This window comes from Myotis davidii, unplaced genomic scaffold, assembly GCF_000327345.1.
Source record: "Myotis davidii unplaced genomic scaffold, ASM32734v1 scaffold149, whole genome shotgun sequence".
Classification (NCBI taxonomy): Eukaryota; Metazoa; Chordata; class Mammalia; order Chiroptera; family Vespertilionidae; genus Myotis; species Myotis davidii.
The window spans coordinates 5,831,339-5,855,035 of NW_006352194.1; the positions used below are offsets into that span (position 1 = coordinate 5,831,339).

Genomic DNA, 23,697 nt, shown 5'->3' on the forward strand with positions numbered 1-23,697 from the left:
TCGCCTGTGTTCATGTGGAAGGTGCAACAGCTGCTGTGGCTTGTGCGTTTGTTAGTCGCTGCTTTACATAGTCTGTATTTTGATAGAGATTTTATCTTTCTGAATGATAACTGACCAGATCATCTATCATTTAACTCTTAAGTATTATAAATTTTTGTTCCCTTTGCATGTGTATTAAATGTAGATGTTTTAGTTTAGTTTTGTTTCTGTTAATCTTCACACAAGGTTTTTTCTGTGCTTTAGGTTGACTTTTCACCATACTGAAACCATTAGGAAAAAATCCTTGTGGTTAACAGCAGAGGCTTCAGAGTGTAACCTGTACTGGGGCCTAGAAATTATTTTAAATGGCGACTGATATGTCTCAAGGTGAACTCGTCCATCCTAAGGCACTCCCACTTATAGTAGGAGCTCAGCTGATCCACGCGGACAAGTTAGGTGAGGTAGGGGCTGACATATTCTTGAAGCTCACTCTCGGATCAGTCCTTGACTTCAGGCTCTACTGGGTCCTTCTTGGTATATGTTCCTTCCCCTACTTTGGGGAATCTGGATTGTGAATCTGAAAAATTAAAATCTACAGAATTCTTTTCATCTCTCCTTTCCCTTCAAATTTCTAAGAAAACTTCCAACCTTCTATATTTATTCTCAATCAAGTATAATTAGTTGTTTCCCTTTGAAATTCTTGCTAAAAGAAAATATTTTGAAAAGTACTTCTTTCAAATCATATTTCTCTTCAAAAAAACTTGTTAAAATTAATTTGCATCAGATTTGGGAGTAGACTTAGAATTCACCATCTTCTGATACCCAGTTAGGCCCCTTGGGAAAGGGGGAACAAAGAATTTTTTAATGCTGTCTCTTTTCTTAGAAGGTAGAAGATAGCGCCATGCCGATTCGACGAACTGTGAATTCTACCCGGGAAACTCCTCCCAAAAGCAAGCCTGCTGAAGGGGAAGAAGGAAAGCCAGGTAAAGTAAAGCAGTGAACAACTTCAAAAGGCAAAAGTTTTAACTCCAATTTGGAGTGTCCTGTAAATTTCCTTGAACTTAATATTTTTTTTCATAGCTAAGTGTTTTGGAGGAACAATTGAAAAGAGAAGTGGTACCTGTCGGTATGTCATGTCCAGACCATATGGGCAAAATAAGGGTTTCATCTTAACTCTAAAGATTTTTGGAAGGTGAAAAATCTCATGTTCTTGGAATTAAAAACAGATAAATTGTTGGAGAGTACAGAAACAGTCAAAATATAGCTTCTAGGCATACAGTGTCATGGGAATGAAGATTCTGGAAGAATGGAGGACTTGGGTCTTGAGGATGGACAGTGGAAAACCCACCCAGAAATCCAGGAGGCCTTAAGGGAGCAAATGGGTGACCAAAACACTGGTGTATTACTTTGGTATTGGTGGAGAGTAGATTGGCCAGACAGAGGTGGGAATGTAGTGAATTGAGAAAAATGTGGAGCCATCAACCTGCTCCTTCCTTTGTGGCATCTCTGACCACCTCTTCTCCTTTCTCCTTTTTCTTTATTTTAATCCTTTAAAAAAATTTTTCATTCATTTTAGAGAGGGGTGGAGAGAGAATGTGAAACATCAATTTGACATTCCACTTATTCATGCATTAATTGGTTGATTCTTGTATGTACCCTGGCCTGGAATTGACCTGCAATCTTGGCTAATCAGAATGATGCTCTAACCCAGTGGTCACCAACTGGTGGTCTACAGACCACTGGTGGTTCATGAAGTCCAAAAGGTTGGCGACTGCTGCTATAACCAACTGAGTTACCCAGCCAGGGCCCTTATCCTTTTCCTTTTCTCCTCTCTCCCTTGCACTTTATCTCACCTTTTCCAGGATGAACACATGGGGCTGTCCCTGTCATGACTGTTAGAACCAAGAACTGATAGAAAAGGAATTAAAAATATATGCACCCTTGTTCTTGTTGTCTTTATCCCTTGGTTCACCAGGGGTATAATCTTTTCAATCCGAGCCAGCCTTTTGTCTCAAAATCCTCAGGTAAATATTATAAGCAGCAATTTGTGTACCCTGGCGTAAGGCATTAGGTGACATGGGAATCAGCATATTAAAATAAGGGCTGGTGAGTTGAAGATGAATTATGTTGTCTAGCACTGAGATAAGCCCTTTGGTGGCCCATCTTTTTGGTTTAAAATACATTTTTATTGATTTCAGAGAGGAAGGGAGAGGGAGAAATAGAAACATCAATGATGAGTGAGAATCATTGATCGGCTGCCTCCTGCACGCTCCCCACTGGGGATCCAGCCCACAACCAGGGCATGTGCCCTTGACTGGAATTGAACCCTGGACCCTTTAATCTGCAGGCCGACGCTCTATCCACTGAGCCAAACCAGCTAGGACTCCCATTGATTTTTTGAGTGAGTGAAAGGAAAGGGGAGAGACAAAGAGAGGGAAACATCAATGTGAGAGAGACATTGGTTGCCTCCCACATGTGCCCCAACTGGGGCCAGGGATTTAACCTGCAACCGAGTTATGTGCCCTTGACCAGAATTGAACCTGAGACCCTTCAGTCCGAGGGCCAACACTATACCCACTAGGTAGATGAGCCAAACCAGCTAGGGCCTGGTGGCCCATCTTGATCCATATTTGTTTAATAGCTAGATGAAGCCACTAAGTTACTAGTAACATCAATTTTCAGAATATATGCTAGAGGGCACCAGGTATAACGTATTAGAAGGGTCAACCAAGAATTTATAAAGAACCAGTAAGTCACTTCACAAATTGTATGTTTGTTTAATAATCTCTCTACCGCATTATAGTATTTTTATTTTGTACATGGAAATAATTAGATTTATATTTTAAATTTTATAAATCCTACATTTTACACAGAGGTACACATAATAGTATGAGTTGGAAACAATATCTAATACATAATCCATACTCGGTATTGTTGAATGAACCTTTATTAAGCCATCAACCATTAAGTAATTATTCTTGAGAAAAGAATGTGAAATTAAATTTATAGCTCTATTACTACAGTAAAACCCAATTATCCATTCTTTAGCTTTTCATCCTTTTTGGAGTAAGGAAATCTATAATAATAAAAGCGTAATATGGCCGAAGCCGGTTTGGCTCCGTGGATAGAGCGTCGGCCTGCAGACTGAAGAGTCCCAGGTTCGATTCCGGTCAAGGGCATGTACCTGGGTTGCGGGCACATCCCCAGTGGGAGGTGTGTAGGAGGCAGCTGATCGATGTCTCTCTCTCATCGATGTTTCTAACTCTCTATCTCTCTCCCTTCCTCTCTGTAAAAAATCAATAAAATATATTTTAAAAAAATAATAAAAAATAAATAAAAGCGTAATATGCAAATCGACTGGACAACTTTCTGGATGACCATGCTATGACACCCACTGGCTCTAGGCCAGCCAAGGTGAGTGTGATGCAATTGGTAGGGGGCCCAGCCATCGCCCCATGATCACCTGCAGAGGGAGGCTCAAGCCACCAACCAGTAGGTGGGCAGGGCCTCCCTCTGCAGGGGCAATCCATCTGGGAGCCCCAGCTGGGTGGGCAGGGTCTACCTCTTTGGAACAATCGATTGTGGAGCCCTGCTATTGATTGCCTCAAAGAGGGAAGCCCGGGCTACCTGGCCAGTGGTGCTGCGGAAGGTAGGCGGGTCTATTGATCGCGAGGCTCCAAGATTGAGAAGGTGCATGCCTGGCTGAAGGACCCTCCCCCAACCCCCAAATGCATGAATTTTGTGCACTGGGCCTCTAGTTTATAAATAAATATACATATGACTAGTAGTGATTTTTTTAAATATATTATTGATTTTTTTTATGGAGAGGAAGGGGGAGGGAGAGTTAGAAATATTGATGAGAGCGAAACATCGACCATCTGCCTCCTGCACACTCCCCACTGGGGTTGTACCCGCAACCCAGGTACATGCCCTTGACCGGAATCGAACCTGGGACCTTTCAGTCCCCAGTCCAACGCTCTATCCACTGAGCCAAACCAGTTAGGGCAATAGTGATTTTGTTTTTATTCTCACAGCCAATTAGGTTGAAACATTGGGGAAAGGGGCAGTAAAAGGTAATCGTGATTAAGTGCATCACGTATCTGTATCACCAGATACCATCCTATGTAATAAAGAGGGAATATGCTAATTGACCCTCACGCCATCTCAAAGATGGCAGCGCCCACAGCCAATAAGGAGGGAATATGCTAATCGACTGCCACACCCTCAAAGATGGTGGCACCCACAGCCAATAAGGAGGGAATATGCTAATCGACTGCCACACCCTCAAAGATGGTGGTGCCCACAGCCACAAGAGGGCAGCGCACAGTCCTCTCAGCCCCACCAGTGCAGCAGGTGCATAGCAAGGCCAGGCCCACCCCCAGGTGGGCCTGGCTGCTCTGTGCACCTGCCTTCAGAGTCCCCCAGTCCCCTCAGCCACCCAGGGCTGGCACGAGGCACAGGCAGGCTTCATATGGTGGCTGCCCAGCCACCCAGGGTCACCCAAGGCTCAGGTAACCAGGGCCGGCCAAGGCTTGCACTGCCAGCAGTGGAAGCAGCAGAGGTGATGGGGGTGTTGCCTTCCCCTGATCACCAGGTCACCTGCCCCTGAAGGCTCCCGGACTGTGAAGAGGGGTCAGGCTGGGCTGAGGAACGCCCCCCTTCAGTGTATGAATTTTCATGCACCAGGCCTCTAGTCCTATACAATAGAAGCCTAATATGCTAAGTGTCTGGTCGTCCGGTCGGCCGTTCAACCAACCAAAGCATAATATGCTAATGATATGCTAAGACTGCTCAACCACTTGCTATGACATGCACTGACCACCAGGGGGCAGTCAGTCAACCGGTCGACTAGTCACTATGACATGCACTGACCACCGGGCCACAGATGCTCTGACCAGTAGGTTAATTGGCTGCTGGGATTTGGCTGATCAGGACTGAGTGAGAGGGCCAGACACACCCTGGAGCTCTCCCTCAACCCTCTCCGGCCCTGATTGTGCACCAGTGGGGTCCCTGGGTCTGGCCTATGCCCTCTCGCAATCTGGAACCCCTTGGAGAAAGTTGGTGAGCTGGTTTTGGCCCGATCCCGCAGGCCAGGCCGAGGGACCCCACTGGTGCCCGAATTTGTGCACTGGGCCTCTAGTTGTAATGAAGTTCAAGCCTTACTACTTTGTGAAACAGTTCTAGAAGCAGCAGAGGAGCCCAAAGGAGGATGGGAATCACCCATGTAATAATACAAGTGCTAGTGTACAGACTTCCCCTAAAACATTTTATTTAGTCCTTATAACTCTTCGAAGTAAGGTTACTGAGACTTGGAGATGTGAAAGAACTTGCCCTAAGATATTAAACCGGCAAGTTATAAACACTGAACTTGAATCCAGGTGTTTCTTAAGACCCTCAATTTTGGCTAAACATATATCAGGATTTTCAATTTACATGCAAGTCTAGTTGAGCATAATCCCAGGATGAAATTTATAAATGTTAGTTGACCATCCTGAAAATTATGGTTTAGAAATTTAATTTGAGAAACTAGAAACTCCTTTAGAATTGTATATATGTGATTTGGTTATAAGAAGGAAGTGGCATTTTAAAAAGTTCGCTTATTTATATTGAAGGCCATAAGGAAGCCTTCATCATTATGCAATAATTTTATAATTTAAGTGATCAAACTTTTCAAATATATTTTTTTTGCCACGAGTCCTTTTCTTTAAAAAAAATTTTTTTTAATTTATTTTTAGAGGGAGAGAGAAGAGAAAAAGAAACATCGATGTGAGAGCGGAACATCAATAGGCTGCCTCTTGTACACCCCCTACCAGGGACTGAGCCAAAACCTGGACATGTGCCCTGTGACCTTTTGGTGGTTTAGGTGTATGAGATGATGCCTAAACAACTGAGCCATACCAGCCAGGGTTTGAGTCCTTTTCTTTGAAGTCCCTGTTAACCATTTCTTGGGGCTCTGTATTTTATAGTAGTTGCTCAAAGACATGCTAACAAAAGACACAAACAACTGCAGACCTCAGTATTCCCTCTCAGGTTTCTACTCTTGCCTCAGTCATTTTACTTGGAAAGCACATGTTAAAAGTAGCCTTAACATGCATTAAGTCATGGCTCAGTGGGTGAGCGTCAACCTATGAACCAGAAGGTCATGGTTTGATTCCTGGTCAGGGCACATGCCTGGGTTGCAGGCTCAATCCCCAGTGTGGGACATGCAGAAGGTGGTTGGCTGATCAGTGATTCTCTTTTATCAATGTTTTCTGTCTCTCCCTCTTCCTTCCTCTCTAAAAACATGTTTTTTAAAAAAAGAAGAAGAAGAAAATGGCCCAGCCAGCATGGCTCAGTAGTTGAGCATCAACCTATGAACCAGGAAATCACGGTTCAATGCCCATTCGGAGCACATGCCCTAGTCGGGGGCTCATTCCCCAGTGGGGGACTAGCAGGAGTCAGCTGATCAATAATTCTCTCTTATCGTTGATGTTTTTATCTCCCCCTCTGTATAATCAGTATATTTTTAAAAAGAGAAAAAGAAAATACATGTTAATTTTCTGTTACTTATTCCCTTACTAGACATTATCTGTTAAGTTATGAAATGCTAATCTTTTAATTCTGAGTCTCATCATTAATATTGTAGATACTTGATTTGAGGTAAAATAAGTTTCTCTTTTATATAATTTCCTGGTCTGTATCCACTTCTCGCACAATTGTCTGGATAAACACCTTGCATAGTCAACTTGAATGACATCAATAGGGAAAGCAAACTGTACTCATAAGTCACTTGTTCATTTTAGATTCTATTGGTTAATTGGGACATTTGTCTTACATGTTTAATAAGATAAACCTTTACCCTTTTACTGACTCAAGCTCTAATATGTCTACTTGGTGCAATTCTGCTCACCTGATTTTTAGAACCAGACATAAGTTCAGAGGAATCTGTCTCCACTGTAGAAGAACAAGAGAATGAAACTCCACCTGCTACATCTAGTGAGACAGAGCAGCCAAAGGGGGAACCTGAGAATGCAGAGAAGGAAGAAAACAAGTCCTCTGAGGAAACCAAAAAGGAGTAAGGAGTTACGCCTTGTTCCTCTATGTAATTAAAGTATGTCAAAGGACTGTAGACAAGATTGTTTGGGTTTGTTTTTAAATATGTTTTTATTGATTTCAGAGAGAGGAAAGGGGAGAGAAAGGGGGATAGAAACATCAATAATGAGAGAGAATCATCGATCGGCTGTCTCTTGCATGCTCCCTACTGGGGATTGAGCCTGCAACCTGGGATGTACCCTGACTGGGAATAGAACCACAACCTCCTGGTTCATGGGTTGATTGATGCTCAGCCACTGAGCCACACCGGTCGATCTGTAGACAAAATTGTTTTGAAGTGTCATAACATTGGTTTATGCTAGATATTTGCTTTTTTGTTTTATGATTTAGAATTACCATTTGAAATAGGTTTATTATGTAGATGTATGGCCTATTAGAATATGTAGTGGTTGTCAAAACAATGGTTTAGATCAGGGGTCCTAAAACTTTTTAAACAGGGGGCCAGTTCACTGTCCCTCAGACCGTTGGAGGGCCGGACTATAGTTTAAAAAAAAAAAAAACTATGAACAAATTCCTATGCACACTGCACATATCTTATTTTGAAGTAAAAAAACAAAATGGGAACAAATTCCTTTTGGCTTTGGAATGTGTTTTTGTGCTTATAATTCATTGTGGGAGTGTCTGGTATTTTAAGCATTGACATAATTTCAAATGAAACATTATTATAAAAATCTGACCTTGCCCGGGCCCATGTCCTCATTGGTTAGAGGTATCGGCTTTCGCACCAAAGGGTTCCAGGTTTAATTCCTGGTAGGTGCAGGTTCCATCCTTGGCCCGGTCGGGGGGTATGTGGGAAGAAACCAATTGATGTGTCTCTGTCATATCAATGTTTCTCTCCCTTCCTCTCTCCCCTATTCCCTTCCTCCCTTCCACTCTTTTCTCCCCCCCCCCCCCTCTTTCTATCTCTCTAAATCAATGGCAAAAAAATACCCTTGGGTGAGGTTTAACAACAACAACAAAATCAGTTGGATTGGTGTTATCACGTGCCCCAAAAGGTTGCTGGTTTTATTCTCGGTCAGGGCACATGGCCCAGGTTTCAGGCTTGATCCCCAGTAGGAGACGAGTAGGAGGCAGCTGAACAATGTTTTGTTCTCGCGTTGTTTCTCTCTCCCTTCCTGTCTAAAATCAGTTTTAAAAAAAAGATAATTTAGTAATAACTATACCTTTAGATGTAATCCTCAGAGAATCCTTTATCCCAGTTACATGGGTATACATAAAATCTAGAAATTTTTGTTGTTAATCCTCACCCAAGGATATTTTCCCATTGATTTTTAGAGGATGTAGAAAGGAGAGCAACACCACTTAGCAACACCAGCCAGGGCAGCACCCTATTTTTTTTAATGTTTTATTTAGTAAAATTTTGTTAAAATACTTGTCACCTTAGTGTGGAAGTAAATTAAAGCATTAATTTTTATCCTTCCTCCTCCTTTTTCTCTTTCTGACTTTATGCCCCTTTCTGGAAGTTTATTTTGCACAATAACAATTCTTTATTTTAAAGAGAGAAAGATCAGTCTAAAGAAAAGGAGAAGAAAGTGAAAAAAACAATACCTTCTTGGGCTACTCTTTCTGCCAGCCAGCTCGCGAGGGCCCAGAGACAAACACCGATGGCCTCCTCCCCACGTCCCAAGATGGATGCGATCCTAACTGAGGCCATTAAGGCAAGTTTTTATTTCCAGAAATTTATTGTAGGTTTATTCTGTTGTTCTTTTGCTTATTTGGAAATGGTATACTCCTGTCTGTCCAGACATCAGAAATGTTGCTCTGCTTCCTAAAAGGGAATAGAAGTAAACCATTTTGAAGTTTGTTTCTTATAATGTAGTTATATTTGATGAGCACTTGTTTATTTTTTTTAAATTCAGATTTCCCATAGCAAGTTATTTTAAATACCTTTAGATTTTTCTTTTCGTTTACTGATTGAGTATTGTTTTATTTGAAGGCTTAACGTGTTAATTCATTCAACAAATATTTAAGGGCTAACTTCTTTGTGTCGGGCAACTCTACAAATGATATAGTATAGAATAGGACAAAACAGGGCCCTTGCCCTTATGAAATCTAATGGTGGTTCAGGGTAACTGAATAATGTTGAGAACTTTGATCTTAAAAAAATATACCATCTATCCTTAATTCCATTTTCAAAGATGAGTGTCTAATATTTAGTGGTTATCTTTCAAACCTGAGTTATAAGAAATTCTCTTACTACTTTGCCTCATCACCTAGCCATTCCAAAATACTTGCAAAATGCTGTAATCCATTGACTTTAATTAGCTTATGTGATCATCAGATATGGTCTTATTTTAAATTTGTAAAAATATGTTTTTCTTGCCCTGACGGTTTGGCTCAGTGGATGGAGCGTCAGCCTGCTGACTGAGGGGTCCCAGGTTCGATTCCAGTCAAGGGCATATGCCTTGGTTGCGGGCACATCCCCAGTGGGGGTTGTGCAGGAGGCAGCTAATCGATATTTCTCTCCCATCAATGTTTCTGACTCTCTATCCCTCTCCCTTCCTCTCTGTAAAAAATCAATATATAAAAAAAGAAAAAATACATTTTTTTTTCTTGATTTCAGAGAGAGAGGAAGGGAGAGGGAGATAGAAAGAAACATCAATGATGAGAGAGAATCATTGATTGGCTGCCTTTTGCCCGCCCCCAACTGGGGATCGAGCCCGCAACCCAGGCATGTGCCCTTGACTGGAATCGAACCTGGGACCCTTCAGTCCGCAGTCCGATGCTCTATCCACTGAGCTAAACCAGCTAGGGCCTTATTTTAATTTTTAAGGTTATCTTTTAACCCGATCTTGCCATTTTTGTGTAAACTTTTCTAGTTAATTTTGCTTTGTTTGTTTTATATGAGCCATAAACGTCTTCATTTTAGGTACCTTGTCCTTAGAGCTGAGCTAGAAATGGGGGGAGAGAGAGAGAAAGATCAATTTAACTAAGGGTGGTGTTTATAGGAAAGAGCAACCTGGAGGTCATTCTCAGAATTTGAGAAGACTGCACCGACACAAACTGGAAAAGGCTTTGTTTTCAGACTTCTCCCTGCACTCTTTCAAGAGTGCTCTCAACTCAGTAAGAAAACTTTCTTATTTTAGATAGCTTCACTATAGAGATCTCTTTTCTTTATGTTGCCTTCCTTCAAGGATTTCCCTTCAAGGCCTCTCAGCCTAGGATTGGAGGAGTAGAATAGAAGTACAGTAAGGACAGAGAAGGGTCTGAAATTTTTAAATACAACAGTATAATTAGACCTAAAGAATAGTTTGAATATGAGTATGCATACTCCATGCAGTGTAATAAATCATGGTTTTAGACCACTGGTAATATTTTCTGGATCAAACAAGATTTCTGATGTCTACTTCCATCTCATTGTCAGTTTGGAGAAGCAAGGGATTGTTTTAACATTAAAGAGTTCTTTTTTGGCCTATTTTCTTTCCTTTGTTTTTTAATAAGATCAGGAGTCAACAATAGGTTGTAATAGGTCAGAGACATTCACGAAGTAAGTGGACTCATATTAACAGAATTTCTTTTGTGTTGCACAATCTTTTCTTGTCTGAGTTGTTTTTCTTTATTGTCAAAGTGTGTAAGATAACACTCAACCAAGTCTTTACCCAATGAGAATGAGTATGCGCTACATTTAGTTTATAGACAATGGCAACACAAAATTGTTAGACTAGCCCATGAGAGAAATAACAGGTGCTATTTAAGTGTGCTTCAAAATGTAAAGCATTTGAAAATATTTGCTGCCTTAAGTGACACAATGACCTGCTTAAGTCTTCCATGGGCATTAGTCAAATGAAATATAGATAAATAGAATGGAAATGGAAGAAGGCACGTTAAATTGCAATTTAATGCCCTGGTGTTACCTAAAATGCCCCTTAAGCTTTGCCACCTATAAATCCAGTTTTATGCCATTTATTCAGATTATCTTCACTTAGGTTCTCTGCCGACACTCACACAAAGCCTGCAGAGAAATACTGGTCTGGTGTGCCAAAACTTATTCCATAAAATAGGCAAGATCTGTGATCCAGTGTTCTGCTTTACTTGTTTTAATGCTAATGATTAAATGCTAAATATAAAATAGAATTAAAATGGAATGAGGTTCTTCATTAACACAAAATATTGTTCACATGTTGTATCTTCTCTGGTATTTTGAACAATTTAATTTTAAAATATTGTTATAGAAATATTTTGATTCTTCATTTCTCCACTGCCGTGATGAACTGAACTTACCTGAGATACTGTTCATTTGTTCCTGCCATTTTTTTCATCCATTATTAAGTTCATTTCCAAAATAATTTATTTTGAAAACCTGTGTAAGCTGCTCTGTTTAAAGAAAAGCAGTGAGTTGAAAGTAATGTGTATGGTTTGGTAAATTGTTTTCTAGGCATGCTTCCAGAAGAGTGGTGCATCAGTTGTTGCTATTCGAAAATATATCATCCATAAGTACCCTTCTCTGGAGTTGGAGAGAAGGGGCTACCTCCTTAAACAAGCACTGAAAAGAGAATTAAATAGGGGTGTCATCAAACAGGTATTACACAGTTATTGGTAATAAGATCATTCCAACATATAAGTCCATATTTAGTAACATTTAGGCTTCTTATAACTTTTTTGTTAAGAATAAGTTAACTTGATGAAATGCTTAAGTTTAACTTAGTTTTACTACCTGAGACTAGGTTTCCAAATCACTGCCAGTTACCTTTTATAACTAGTCTAGAGAGCAGAAGCAATAGGATAGTGTAATTATTTTCTAGCTGCTTGTACATTTAATTGGATTTTCTTTGGAGGCTTTGTGCTGTGGATAAGAAGGTTAAGGAATCCTTTTATTACTGCAGCAAAATGATAATTGCTTTTGTCTTGGATTTGTTAGTTTTAAAGCCTTGCTAAACTACTACTGATTTCAAGCATAAATCTGATAATTTGCATAGTACATCAAAACGTTGCTTAGAATCATGCAAATATAAAGCGAGAATGAACTTTACACTTTCTTCAGAGGTTTGAAATAACTACCGAGGTCCCATGGGAGTGGCGAAGGTGGTTATCTAAGGACCCAGTTCACTGCATTCCCAGAGTCCTCTTGCCTTTTTATCTTTCTGCTTAGATTGATTAATACAGAGTTCTGTGCCACTCTGGCATTTAAACTGTTTGGGAACTTTCAACCAGTACTTAATTCCACCAGAATATATAGGTGTCTCCTGTGTGCCAGGTGCTTGTGGGACCCATCAGGGAAGAAAGCAGATTTCTGCTGTGTGGAGCTTACATCCTAGCTTTCTCAAAATGTCAAACTGATATGTAAAGGGGTCTTTAAAATAATCATCAATTAAAAGATATTATCTAACAAATATAATCAGAACCAAAGACCTGTCCTATATCACAGTGTATGTTAGCACAGTTTGTGAGCTGGCTTTGTGTTTTTCTTTATGAAAATAATGGTTTGTGACCTATTCTTGCCTCATAGCCTGACCCTCTGCTTGATGTTTATAAGCTGGAAACATTTCAGCTAGATTGCTATGTTCATAGCAGTGTGGGTAAATCTGAAGTGTGGAGGATTCAGGGTAATGTAAATCAACTTTAAAGTTCTATGAAAGTGCTTTGTAAACTATGGAAAGGAAATATGTGGTATGACTTACATAACCTTTCCAATATATAGGAAAAATCTATAATGGGCAAACTGGGAGGCATTATGGCCTGAGATGAAGTAAGCTGTAAACTTTTGCCAAGTAGCTATCGCCCTTTCAAGACAGATTTTTCATTTTCCCCAGCAGATTGTCCCTTCTTTCCATGGGACTTTTTTTTTTTTTTTGGACCGGGGGAGTTTATAATAGACAATCTGGTATCACAATAGCATTCTTCCCCAAATTTGTAGATGAAACAAAAGCTGAGGGTTTACAGGGTTGTTCAATATTCAATAGCTAGATAGTACCATAAATAGGATTCAGACCCTCTTTTGACTAATCCATTGTTTGTTTGCTTCTCTCTGACAAGTTGAACAGCATTTTACATTAGTTCTTGTATTACTGTTCCCTGTAATTTGCTTATTAATCTGATATAAAGTTATAAATGTGAATACTAGAATAATTTAAAATAAAAATGTTGGTTATTACAATGAAATTTAATTTACTTTAGGTAAAAGGGAAGGGTGCTTCTGGGAGTTTTGTTGTGGTCCAGAAATCAAGAAAAACCCCTCAAAAATCCAGAAACAGAAAGGTAAGAAGATCATACCATAGTTTGATTGTACACGCGATACTGTTACTGCTACTCAAAATAGCAACTTTGTGCCGTGCCCTGTGCCACGTTTGCCCTTTTATTAAGTCCTAGAAAGGTTACAAGTAATTTACTCATTCTTGCCCACCTAGTGAACAGAATAGGCAATGTGCAAATCCAAGCACTCCAACCCCAGAGTCTGTGGACTTAACTGCCCTGTTAAGTTATGGGAAGCTGTATGAAATTATCCTACTTTTTGTGAAATATAAACTATAAGAGGCACACAAAAAAACACCCCCCAAAAAAGCACCCTAAAAAATAAACTACAAGAGGCAAACAAGCATATTTCTACTCATTTATTATATCCCAAAACTATTCTCAGAGCCAGTTTTTCTTTTCTTTCCTCCTCTCCAAGATACATAATTTCATTTATGGAAAGTATTCAGTAATAAAGTGAAATAACCATCCATGCCCTGGCTGGTTTGGCTCAGTGGATGGAGCATCGGCCTGTGGACTGAAAGGTCCTGGGTTCGATTCCAGTCAAGGGCATGTACCGTGGTTGCAGGCACATCCCCAGTAGGGGGTGTGCAGGAGGCAGCTGATCGATGTTTCTCTCCGATGTTTCTAACTCTATATCCCTCTCCCTTCCTCTCTGTAAAAAATGAATAAAATATATTAAAAAAATAACTGAGTTGGGGGGGAATAACTATTCAGTATTTCCTCTATGTTAGTTGAAATAATGAATATTCCTCTATATCTTTATTTTCACAACTCTGAAAATTTTTGTACTTTTTTCATAAAACTGGCAAGCACTTTCAAAATGAACTGTGCAGTGCTTTTTGGTGCTCCATGATACTTTTTCATTGTTAATGAATTAAGGCCTTTCAATAAAGTCTGGAATTCTTTTTTTTAATTTATTTTTAATATATTTTTATTGATTTCAGAGAGAAAGAGAGAGAGAGAAACATTAATGTTGAGAGAGAATCATTGATTGTCTGCCTCCTGCAGGCCCCCTACTGGGTATCAAGCCCACAACCCAGGCTGTGCCCCAACGGGGAATCAAACCATGACCACCTGGTTCATAGGCCAACCCTCAATCACTGAGCAACACGGGCCAGGCCCGGTTTTTATTTTTATATGTATTTTTAACTCGCTTAATCTAAAATTTGAATCTTACATTGCCACACAAGTAAAATTACAGCACTGTGATATGATTTCTTTGAATGTGAAAAGAATGATAATTTTAACACTAGATTGCCCAAGGAAGTCATTTTGACTGCTTTTTAATTTCAATTAGAAAAATGATGTATATAATGACAGAATTTCTTAGAATTTTGTGACTTTTTATACAACATATAAATGCATTTATTAATAATTGTAGTTACCTCCCCCTCCTTCATCTCCGGTATATATATGTGTGTGTAAAGCAGTCATTTTGACTGCTTGGGGAAATTTTTAAAAAAGTGCACAGAAGAAGAAGGCCGCCGAATTTTGAGGAACGATTGGACAACAACATTACCGGAAATACGTGCATTTATTGGGATTTTATATGCTCGTGGAGCCTACGAGGCAAAAAATTTAAAACTCAGTTATTTATGGTCAGCAAAGTAGGGTCCCGAATTTTTTAGAAAAACTATGGCCAGAGGAAAGTTCAAGCAAATCCTACGATTTATTCGTTTTGACAAAAGAACCAAAAGAAGTAGGCACCTACAAACAAATAAGTTTGCCTTGGTTTCGGAAATATGGGACAAGTTCATTGAAAATAGTCAAGCTTGCTATCAACCAGGGCAAAATATAACAGTTGACGAGCAATTATTTCCGTCAAAAGCCGGGTGCAGGTTTACATAGTACATGCCTAATAGACCCAACAAATTTGGCATCAAATTCTGGCTTGCATCAGATGTTAGTAGCAAATATGTTTTGAATGGTTTTCCTTATTTGGGGAAAGATAAACAACAACCATCGTCAATGCTTCTCAGTGAACACGTTGTTCTGAAACTTGTTGAGCCATATAAAGGCTGTGGAAGAAATGTCACGACCGATAACTTTTTCACTAGCATGTCACTCGCGACAAAATAATCAAGTGACTCTTATTATTGAATTGAGTAAATTTCTTATATGACCAGTTCGGCTCTGTATTGAAATAACAGTTTTCATTTTTTTTTCGATTACCGGCACATGATAACATACAAGTACATGATAAATTGTCGATACTTGATAAGTTGCAGTTGCTCAATAAGGTAAACTAGTACTTGTTATTCGAATCTTTATGCAGTGATACTTGTTCTAATAAGTTGTTTATTTTCTTTTGCGCCCTAAATTCATGAAAGAAATGTCGAATAACTTGTTATATAACTGTAAATAATATAAAAAATATTAAAAATTAATTTTAAACAAATTTCTTTACACATTAGTTATTCTTTCACAATGCAGTCATTTTGACTGCTTTTGGGCAATATAGGTATATACCAAATTTCAGTCTTTCTAATGTTAAATTGGTTGGTTGATTTGGCAGCCAACTTAGAAAAAGCCTTTGAGTTGAATATAGAAGCATTTGTATCAAAAGCTGTACATTCTGTAATGATAATTTTTGATATTATATTTCAGAACAGGAGCTCTGCAGTGGATCCAGAACCACAAGTAAAATTGGAGGATATCCTCCCACTGGCCTTTACTCGCCTTTGTGAACCTAAAGAAGCTTCCTACAGTCTCATCAGAAAATATGTGTCTCAGTATTACCCTAAACTTAGAGTGGATATCAGGTATGACCTGTTGGCCTGGATTTTAAAGCATAGATACTTGTTATTCCCTTTGCCCCTTTTCATGAGAAAGGAGAAATTAAATATTCAAAGGATTATTGTTAGCTAGGAATAAAACTTTTTTTGTGGATTTAATTTTTTGTCTCATTATGTGTTGTTTTTCATATCTCCATACGTAGTTTGTTTGTTTTTTTGGAAACCCAAACTGCATGTTAACTTTTATAAGACACTCATAGAGTAACTTTTTTTAAAAATTGATTTCAGAGAGGAAGGGAGAGATAGATACATCAGTGATGAGCGAGAATCATTGATCAGCTGCCTCCTGCATGCCACACACTGAGGACCGAACCTGAAACCCAGGCCTGTGCCCTTGATCAGAATCAAAACCAGGACCCTTCAGTCCCAGGCTGAAGCTCTACCCACTGAGTCATACTGGCTAGGGCAGCATTAAACTCTTAATGTCCTCTCATATACTCATTTTTAAATTATTTTTTCTAATTTTTTTTATTGTGGTAAAATACACAAATATAAAATTTACCATCTTAACCATTTTAAAATGTTTTTTTTATTGATTTCAGAGAGGAAGGGAGAGGGAGAGAGATAGAAACATCAGTGATGAGCGAGAATCATTGATAAGCTGCATCCTGCACGCCCCACACTTGGGGATCTAGCCTGAAACCTGTGCATGTGCCCTGACTGGGAATCCAAGGGTGACCTAGTTCATGGGTCCTACCTCAACCACCGAGCCATGCCGGCCAGGCCATCTTAACCATCTTTAAATGTACAGTTTTTAATGGTATTAAATCCTATGTAATAGAAGCCTAATATGCTAAGTGTCTGATTTTCGTTCAACCAATCAAAGCGTAATATGCTAATGATATGCAAAGGCCGTTCAACTGCTTGCTATGACATGCACTGACCTCAAGGGGGTAGGTAGTTGACGGGTAGGCTAGCTTGCTGCTGTGGTCCGGCCTATCGTGACTGAGTGAGACGATGGTGACTGGGCTGGACATGCCCTGGAGCCCTCCCAGCTGACCAACCACCCATGTTCCTCCCCCCATCATGCACCGGTGGGGTCCCTTGGCCTGGCCTGCGCCCTCTTGCAATCTGGGACCCCTTCAGAGATGTCGGAGAGCCGGTTTCGGCCCCATCCCACAGACCAGGCTAGGGGACCCCACTGGTGCACGAATTTGTGCACTGGGCCTCTAGTGTATTCATAGTGTGCATAACTGTAATTCATAAATTACAGTTATGAAGTAGCAACAGCACCATCCATCTGTAGAATTCTTTTTATCTTGTAAAATTGCAGCTTGGTACCTATTAAGCAAGAACTGTTCATTTTCTTTTCCTCCAGACCCTGGTACCACCATTCTACCTTCTGTCTCTGATTTTTGTAACCTGGTTCTTCCACTGCCTTGTTATGTGACCTTGGAGAAATGACTTGAGTTTTCAATGTCACTTAATTTCCCCTTCAGTAAAGTATGGGAAATAATAGTACCTGTTTCTTGGGGTTGTTGAGTTATCTTATTTATTCAGAACAGCACTTGGCACCATAGTACATGAAAAATGGTGTGTTAATAGAGAATTTTTCAGAAAAGAGCTGTGCCTAGGAGTTAGTAGTAAGTTAAAAACATGGGCATTGATTACGTCTAGACCAGGGGTCCTCCAACTACGGCCCGCGGGCCACATGCAAATACAAATATTGCATTTGTTCCGTTTTGTTTTTTTACTTCCAAATAAGATATGTGCAGTGTGCATAGGAATTTGTTCATAGTTTTTTTTTAAACTATAGTCCGGCCCTCCAACGGTCTGAGGGACAGTGAACTGGCGAAGGGTGTGATTTGTCCACGGTGGTGATGGGAGAGGTGAAAAGATCCCAGACTCTGGAGAAACAACACCCAAGAGGGCAACATAGGAGGGAAGAGCGCTATCCCCAGGCCCTCTCCCCTTTCCAACACACTCAAGAAAGGCGACACCTGGAGGCGGGGAGGATAAAGAGCAGGCAGCATCCGAGTTGGGCTTATGCCAAAGTTTGCTTCCTTGCAACTTGAGTTTGAAAAAGGAAATTAAATTACATTGAAAGATCAGCACAAATTAAAAATCTACACCCGTAAGTCGTGACCCAAATACCGCATAAAGTTCAGGAGACGGTTCCCTTCGGCATCCCCGCCCTCCGGCCGGGAAAATTCACTCTGCATTTAGTTTCGGCATCTGCCAGTCTCAGTTGTACAAGAGCATGTCTCCTTTGTTCCCCTCTCAGAGGCGGGAATCTAGGCTTTGAAGACACTCTGGGCTACATAATTTGGCTACACCTGCCTTCCAACACGTCCATCTGGTAAACATTTTCCTTTTATGTACATCGAGGAAACAGAAGTAATTAGATTTTATTTTTTTATTCATGCAAACACTTCGATATTCTGTGTCGTTCAATCATTCTCTCTTGCTCTTCCTTTCAGCTGACATAGCTTCTGAGCATGCTCCCTATTTCTAATATTTTCATTGCCTTCTTTTAGTGCAGCGGTTCTCAACCTGTGAGTCGCGACCCCTTTGGGGGTCGAACGACCTTTGCACAGGGGTCGCCTAAGACCATTGGAAAACATATATAATTACATATTGTTTTTGTGATTGATCACTATGCTTTAATTATGTTCAATTTGTAACAACGAAAATACATCTTGCATATCAAATATTTACATGACGATTCATAACAGTAGCAAAATTACAGTTATGAAGTAGCAACGAAAATAATTTTATGGTTGGGGGTCACCACAACATGAGGAACTGTGTATTAAAGGGTCATGGCATTAGGAAGGTTGAGAACCACTAGTCTAGACGAATGTGTAGAATTAAGTGGGATGACAAAGGAGAAAAGGATGGGAAAGGAGCTTCATTAGAAAATGTCAGAGGCAGGGGTTGGCATTGTTTTTGGGTAACTTAAAGAAGCCTGGGTCTGACTGGATCTAGCTTAACAGGGGGTGGGACCATATCACCAAAGGCTTTGGAGCTGGGTTGAGGCATTTACACCTGACACCTGTTTTGTTGAGTAACATTAATAAAGATATATCTTGCCCTAGCCAGTTGTTCAGTGGTTAGAGCATCGGACTGCAGGGTCCTGGGTTCCATTCCGGTCAAGGGCATGTACCTCGGTTGCAGGCTTCTCCCTTGCCAGGGCTCATGCAGGAGGCAACCAATGGATGTGTTTCTTTCACATCGATATTTCTCTGTCTTTCCCTCTTCTACTCTCTCTAAAAATCAAAGGAAAAATATCCTCAGGTAACGATTTTTTTAAATAAATAATAAAATAAAAATCTATGAAAAAAATATTCTTGGGTGAGGAGTAACAAAAATAAACAAACATCTTCATAGGCATTTTGACCTTAGAGTGGAGTGCAGTGTGAAAACAGCAGCACAGTGCCCAGAAAGGAGGGCATGGTGGCTTGTGTTAAGGTTGTGGCCGTGATTAGAGAGAGAGCCAATCTGAGAATCATTAAAGCAGTTGGTAAATAAGTTTTATCTGAATGTAGGAATGATAGAACTCTAGGTAAATGATGGGATTCTTGCCTAGGACAAGGTATATGCGAACATAATTTGTGCTGAAAGGAACTAATGTAACTGATACTCATTCCTGGAGCATTTGAACCCAGGTTAGGAAGATTCTTTTCAGACCAGTTATTTAATTTAATAAAAGAGTCAGGGTTTCATTGTTTTACTTAAGCTGTGATTGCCCCCATTAGAAATCAGCCTTTAAGCAATCTAACCTATAAAGCAAGTAAGAGAAAAATTTTCACAGTTAAATTATTCCCTCAGTTATGTTCCCAAAGCTCTTTGTCCATACTTTAACCCCGTTATCATTCTCTACCATAATTATGTATTCATTATCTTCTAACTTCCCTCAGTTTAATGACCAGATCTATGTGTTTATTCTTGCATAACTATACTAAGTACCTAGTAAATGTTTGTGGAATGAATGACTTAAGAGAGTGTGTATGTTTTGGGTCTTAGCATAAATCATATTTCTCCTGAATGGAACCACGCTGGCTTAGAAATTTTTTTCATTGGGAGTTGTTTTTATTGGGAGTTTTTTCATTTGAAGTGTTGGGGTGTATAAGATTTGATGGTATAGTTCCTACTCTATAGCATCCTGTTAGAACATGAGGGATCCCTTCTGCTCTTCTTCCCAAGCATATGGATGATGCCATTAATGACTCTATTGCAACTCAGCTTATAATACTTAGTGATTATAAAAATTCAAAATTGCCCAGCCAGTGTTGCTCAGTGGTTGAGCGTCAACTCATGCACCAAGAGGTCACCAGGTCAATTCCCTTTCAGGGCACATGCCGGGGTTTTAGGCTCGATCCCTAGTGGAGAGCATTCAAGAGGTGGCCAATTGATGTTGATGTTTCTCTCTCATTGCTATTTCTGTCTCTCACTTTCCCTCTCTAAAAGTCAATAAAAACACTTTTTAACAAAAGATTCAGCCTTGCCCTGGCCGGTGTGGCTCAGCGGGTAGTGCGTCGGCCTGCGGACTGAAGGGTCCTGGGTTCGATTCTGGTCAAGGGCACGGACCTTGGTTGCGGGCACATCCCCAGTAGGGAGTGTGCAGGAGGCGGCTGATGGATGTTTCTCTCTCATTGATGTTTCTAAGTCTCTCTCCCTCTCCCTTCCTCTCTGTAAAAAAATCAATAAAATATATGTATTAAAAAATAAAAAAGATTCAGCCTTAGCCAGTTTGGCTCAGTGGATAGAGCTTCAGCCTGTGGACTGAAGGGTCCCAGGTTCGAATCCAGTCAAGGGCACGTACCTCAGTTGCAGGCTGACCCCCAGCGGCCGCATAGGGGAGGCAATCAAATCAATGTTTCTCTCTCACTTCGTTTCTCTCTTTGTCTCTTCCCCTCCCTCCCAGTCTCTAAAAATCAATGGAAAAGTGTCCTCGGATGAGAATTAACAAAAAAACAAAAACACAATAACAATTTTAAAAAGATTCAAAGTTTCTTCTCCAAAGAAAAAGATCAAAGCTCAGTGATACACCTCAAATAATAATAGTGGGGCCCTCATTATTTTGCACCACTGATCTTTTCTGTCTAACGAGCAGCTAACCAGTTTCAAATAAGTTGCTTGATACTCTGTTCATTTGGGGACTGTTCTAGTAATTCTTGAGAGGTGTGGCAAAACATGTCACCAAACCTTTGGATTGTGATTAAGCCTTTCTTCCTGTTGTTGGCCCAGATGTAAAGTTTTCCATTTGACTCCATCTTGTTCCATACCACATACCCTTTAGGTCCTAAGTCAGCTTGTTTTCTCCCTGCACCTGAGGTTCCCCAGCTGCCATTCAGGCTTCTGCCCCTTGACAGAACAGCTCTTGCTTCAACACTTTGTTCTTCTGTTACTTTTCTTATGTTTTTAATGACACTCAATTTCTTCTTGCCTGCCATTTGGTTTTGACAACGTTTGTTTGTTTGTTTTTTAATGACAAGTCTCTTAGGACAGAGATACACTATGTTAAAAACAACCTATTTTGTTTCTCAGGGACTTGTATTTTATTAAGCTGATGTTTAGATACTGGTTTGTAAAAAGTGACTCAGTTGTTTTTTGTTAATGTATATATATACATTTTTAAAACCAGTTAGGAATATGCCCCAGAGAATTCTAGAGTTGGATAGAACTTTAGAGATACCTGTTCTTTGCTTGATTACACAATGTGATTGCTGTTATCAGATAATAAATGATAGGTTTTTGGAATGCCCTGACATTTGGAAACTGGTCTATATGTACAGGTAATGACTTAGCATCCTTGCTGGAAGAAAAAGAATGCCACTTGCTAAGGGTGCCACTTGTTAAAGTAATTTATTACTTTATTGTCCATTTTAACAAAGTTCTACATGTAATAGAAATCAGAACTTTAGTTCAAGGAATAACCCTGGATCTATTTCTTCAAATCTTTCCTTCATCTATATATTTATCATTATTTTTTGTTTTCTCTGCAGGCCTCAGCTGTTGAAGAATGCTCTGCAGAGAGCAGTAGAAAGAGGACAGTTAGAACAAATAACTGGTAAAGGTGCTTCTGGAACATTCCAGGTTAGAGGCCAAAAACACTTGGTTATAACAAAGTGGTTCTTGAAAGTTTTGGTTTCAGCCCTGGCCAGTGTGGCTTGGTTAAGTGTCTTCCCATGCACTAAGAGGTTGCTGGTTCAATTTCCTGGTCAGGGCACATGCCCAGGTTTCAGGTTTGTTCCTCATTTGGGGATGTGCAGGAGGTAGCTGATCAGTGATTCTCTCTCATCATTGATGTTTCTCTCTCCCCCTTTCTCTTTCTCTCTAAAAACCAATTTTTAAAATAGAAAGTAAATAAAAAACTGTTTTAATTAAAAATGACTTTTGCAAAAAGAATATTTTAAACATTTAATTCATAAAAAAATAAACCCACTCCAAGTTAACATAACATTTTCATGAAAAATGATTTTATACACACACACACACACACTCTCTAGAGGCCCAGTACACAAAATTCATGCACGGAGGGGGCGGGCATGGTGTCCCGCAGCCAAGCCTGCACCCTCTCCAATCTGAGACCCCTCTAGGGATGTCCAACTGCCCGTATAGACCTGATCCCACCTAAACAGGCTGTCAGACATCCCTCTCACAATCCACTACTGCTGGCTCCCACCCACTCACCTGCCTGCCAGATTTCCCCTAACTGCTTCTGCCTGCCAGCCTGATGAATGCCTAACAGCTCCCCTACCAACCCGATTGTCCCTAACTGTCCTCCCCTGCCAGTCTGGTCGCCCCTAACTGCCCTCCCCTGCCTGCCCAATTGCCTCTAACTGCCTTCCTTGATGGCCTTGTCGCCCCTAACTCTCGTCCCCTGCCAGCCTTATCGCCCCTAACTGCCCTCCCTTGCAGGCCTGGTTCCTCTCAACTGCCCTCCCCTGCCAGCCATCTTGTGGTGGTCACCTTTGACCACATGGGGGCGGCCATCTTATGTGTTGGAGTGATGGTCAATTTGCATATTACCTCTTTATTAGATAGGATTTTTTAAAATTAATGAGCCCTAACCGATATGGTGTGGCTCAGTTGGTTAAGCATAGACCTATGCATTAAAGGGAGTCCGGTTCAGTTCTTGATCAGGGTACATACCCAGGTTGCAGTTTTGGTCCCATGTTCTCTCATTGTTTCTCTTTCTTCCTCTCCCTCCTCTCTTTAAAATCTGTGTGTGTGTGTGTGTGTGTGTATTTGAAAAGAGGAAGCACTGTTTATAGATTTTTGCAAAGTCTTTAATATCTAACTGAATGAAGACAACTAATACTTATTTTCAGTATATTTTGGATTAGGTCTATGAAGAAAATCTAACAAATAGTTTTGGAAGGAGGAAGGATTTTAAGATAATTTTCAAATAGTTGTGGATATTATTCTTTGGTACTATACCCAAACTCAACAAATGATAGTGGTTGGTTTTTTTTAATAGTTTTTTTTTTTTGAGGTATGATGTACAAACCATAAGATATGCTTATTTTAACTTAAATGTTATAATTCAGTCATGTTTAGTAAATTTATAGAGTGATACAACCATTACTACAATCCAGTTTTAGTATGCATCACCCTAAAAAGACCCCTTGTGCCCATTTGCAGTCACTCCCATTCCCATCTCCAGCCAACCTAATCCATTCTCTCTTGGAGA

General features: G+C 40.1%; 1 protein-coding gene across 4 annotated transcripts in view; it reads left to right on the plus strand.

The window, feature by feature from the left end:
* Positions 1–209: 209 nt before the first annotated feature.
* Positions 210–23,697, plus strand: part of HP1BP3 (heterochromatin protein 1, binding protein 3) — a 31,214-nt gene continuing 7,726 nt past the window's right edge. The window contains exons 1-8 of one of the 4 annotated variants that reach the window (XM_006777619.2): positions 210–440; positions 863–962; positions 6,880–7,033; positions 8,570–8,729; positions 11,447–11,590; positions 13,186–13,266; positions 15,871–16,025; positions 22,007–22,097. In XM_006777619.2, the coding sequence (XP_006777682.1) occupies positions 345–440; positions 863–962; positions 6,880–7,033; positions 8,570–8,729; positions 11,447–11,590; positions 13,186–13,266; positions 15,871–16,025; positions 22,007–22,097 (981 nt within the window). In that variant the 5' untranslated portion in view covers positions 210–344. The remainder of the gene's footprint in view (positions 441–862; positions 963–6,879; positions 7,034–8,569; positions 8,730–11,446; positions 11,591–13,185; positions 13,267–15,870; positions 16,026–22,006; positions 22,098–23,697) is intronic. The other 3 variants (XM_015557243.1, XM_006777620.2, XM_015557244.1) reach the window with 3 other exon arrangements.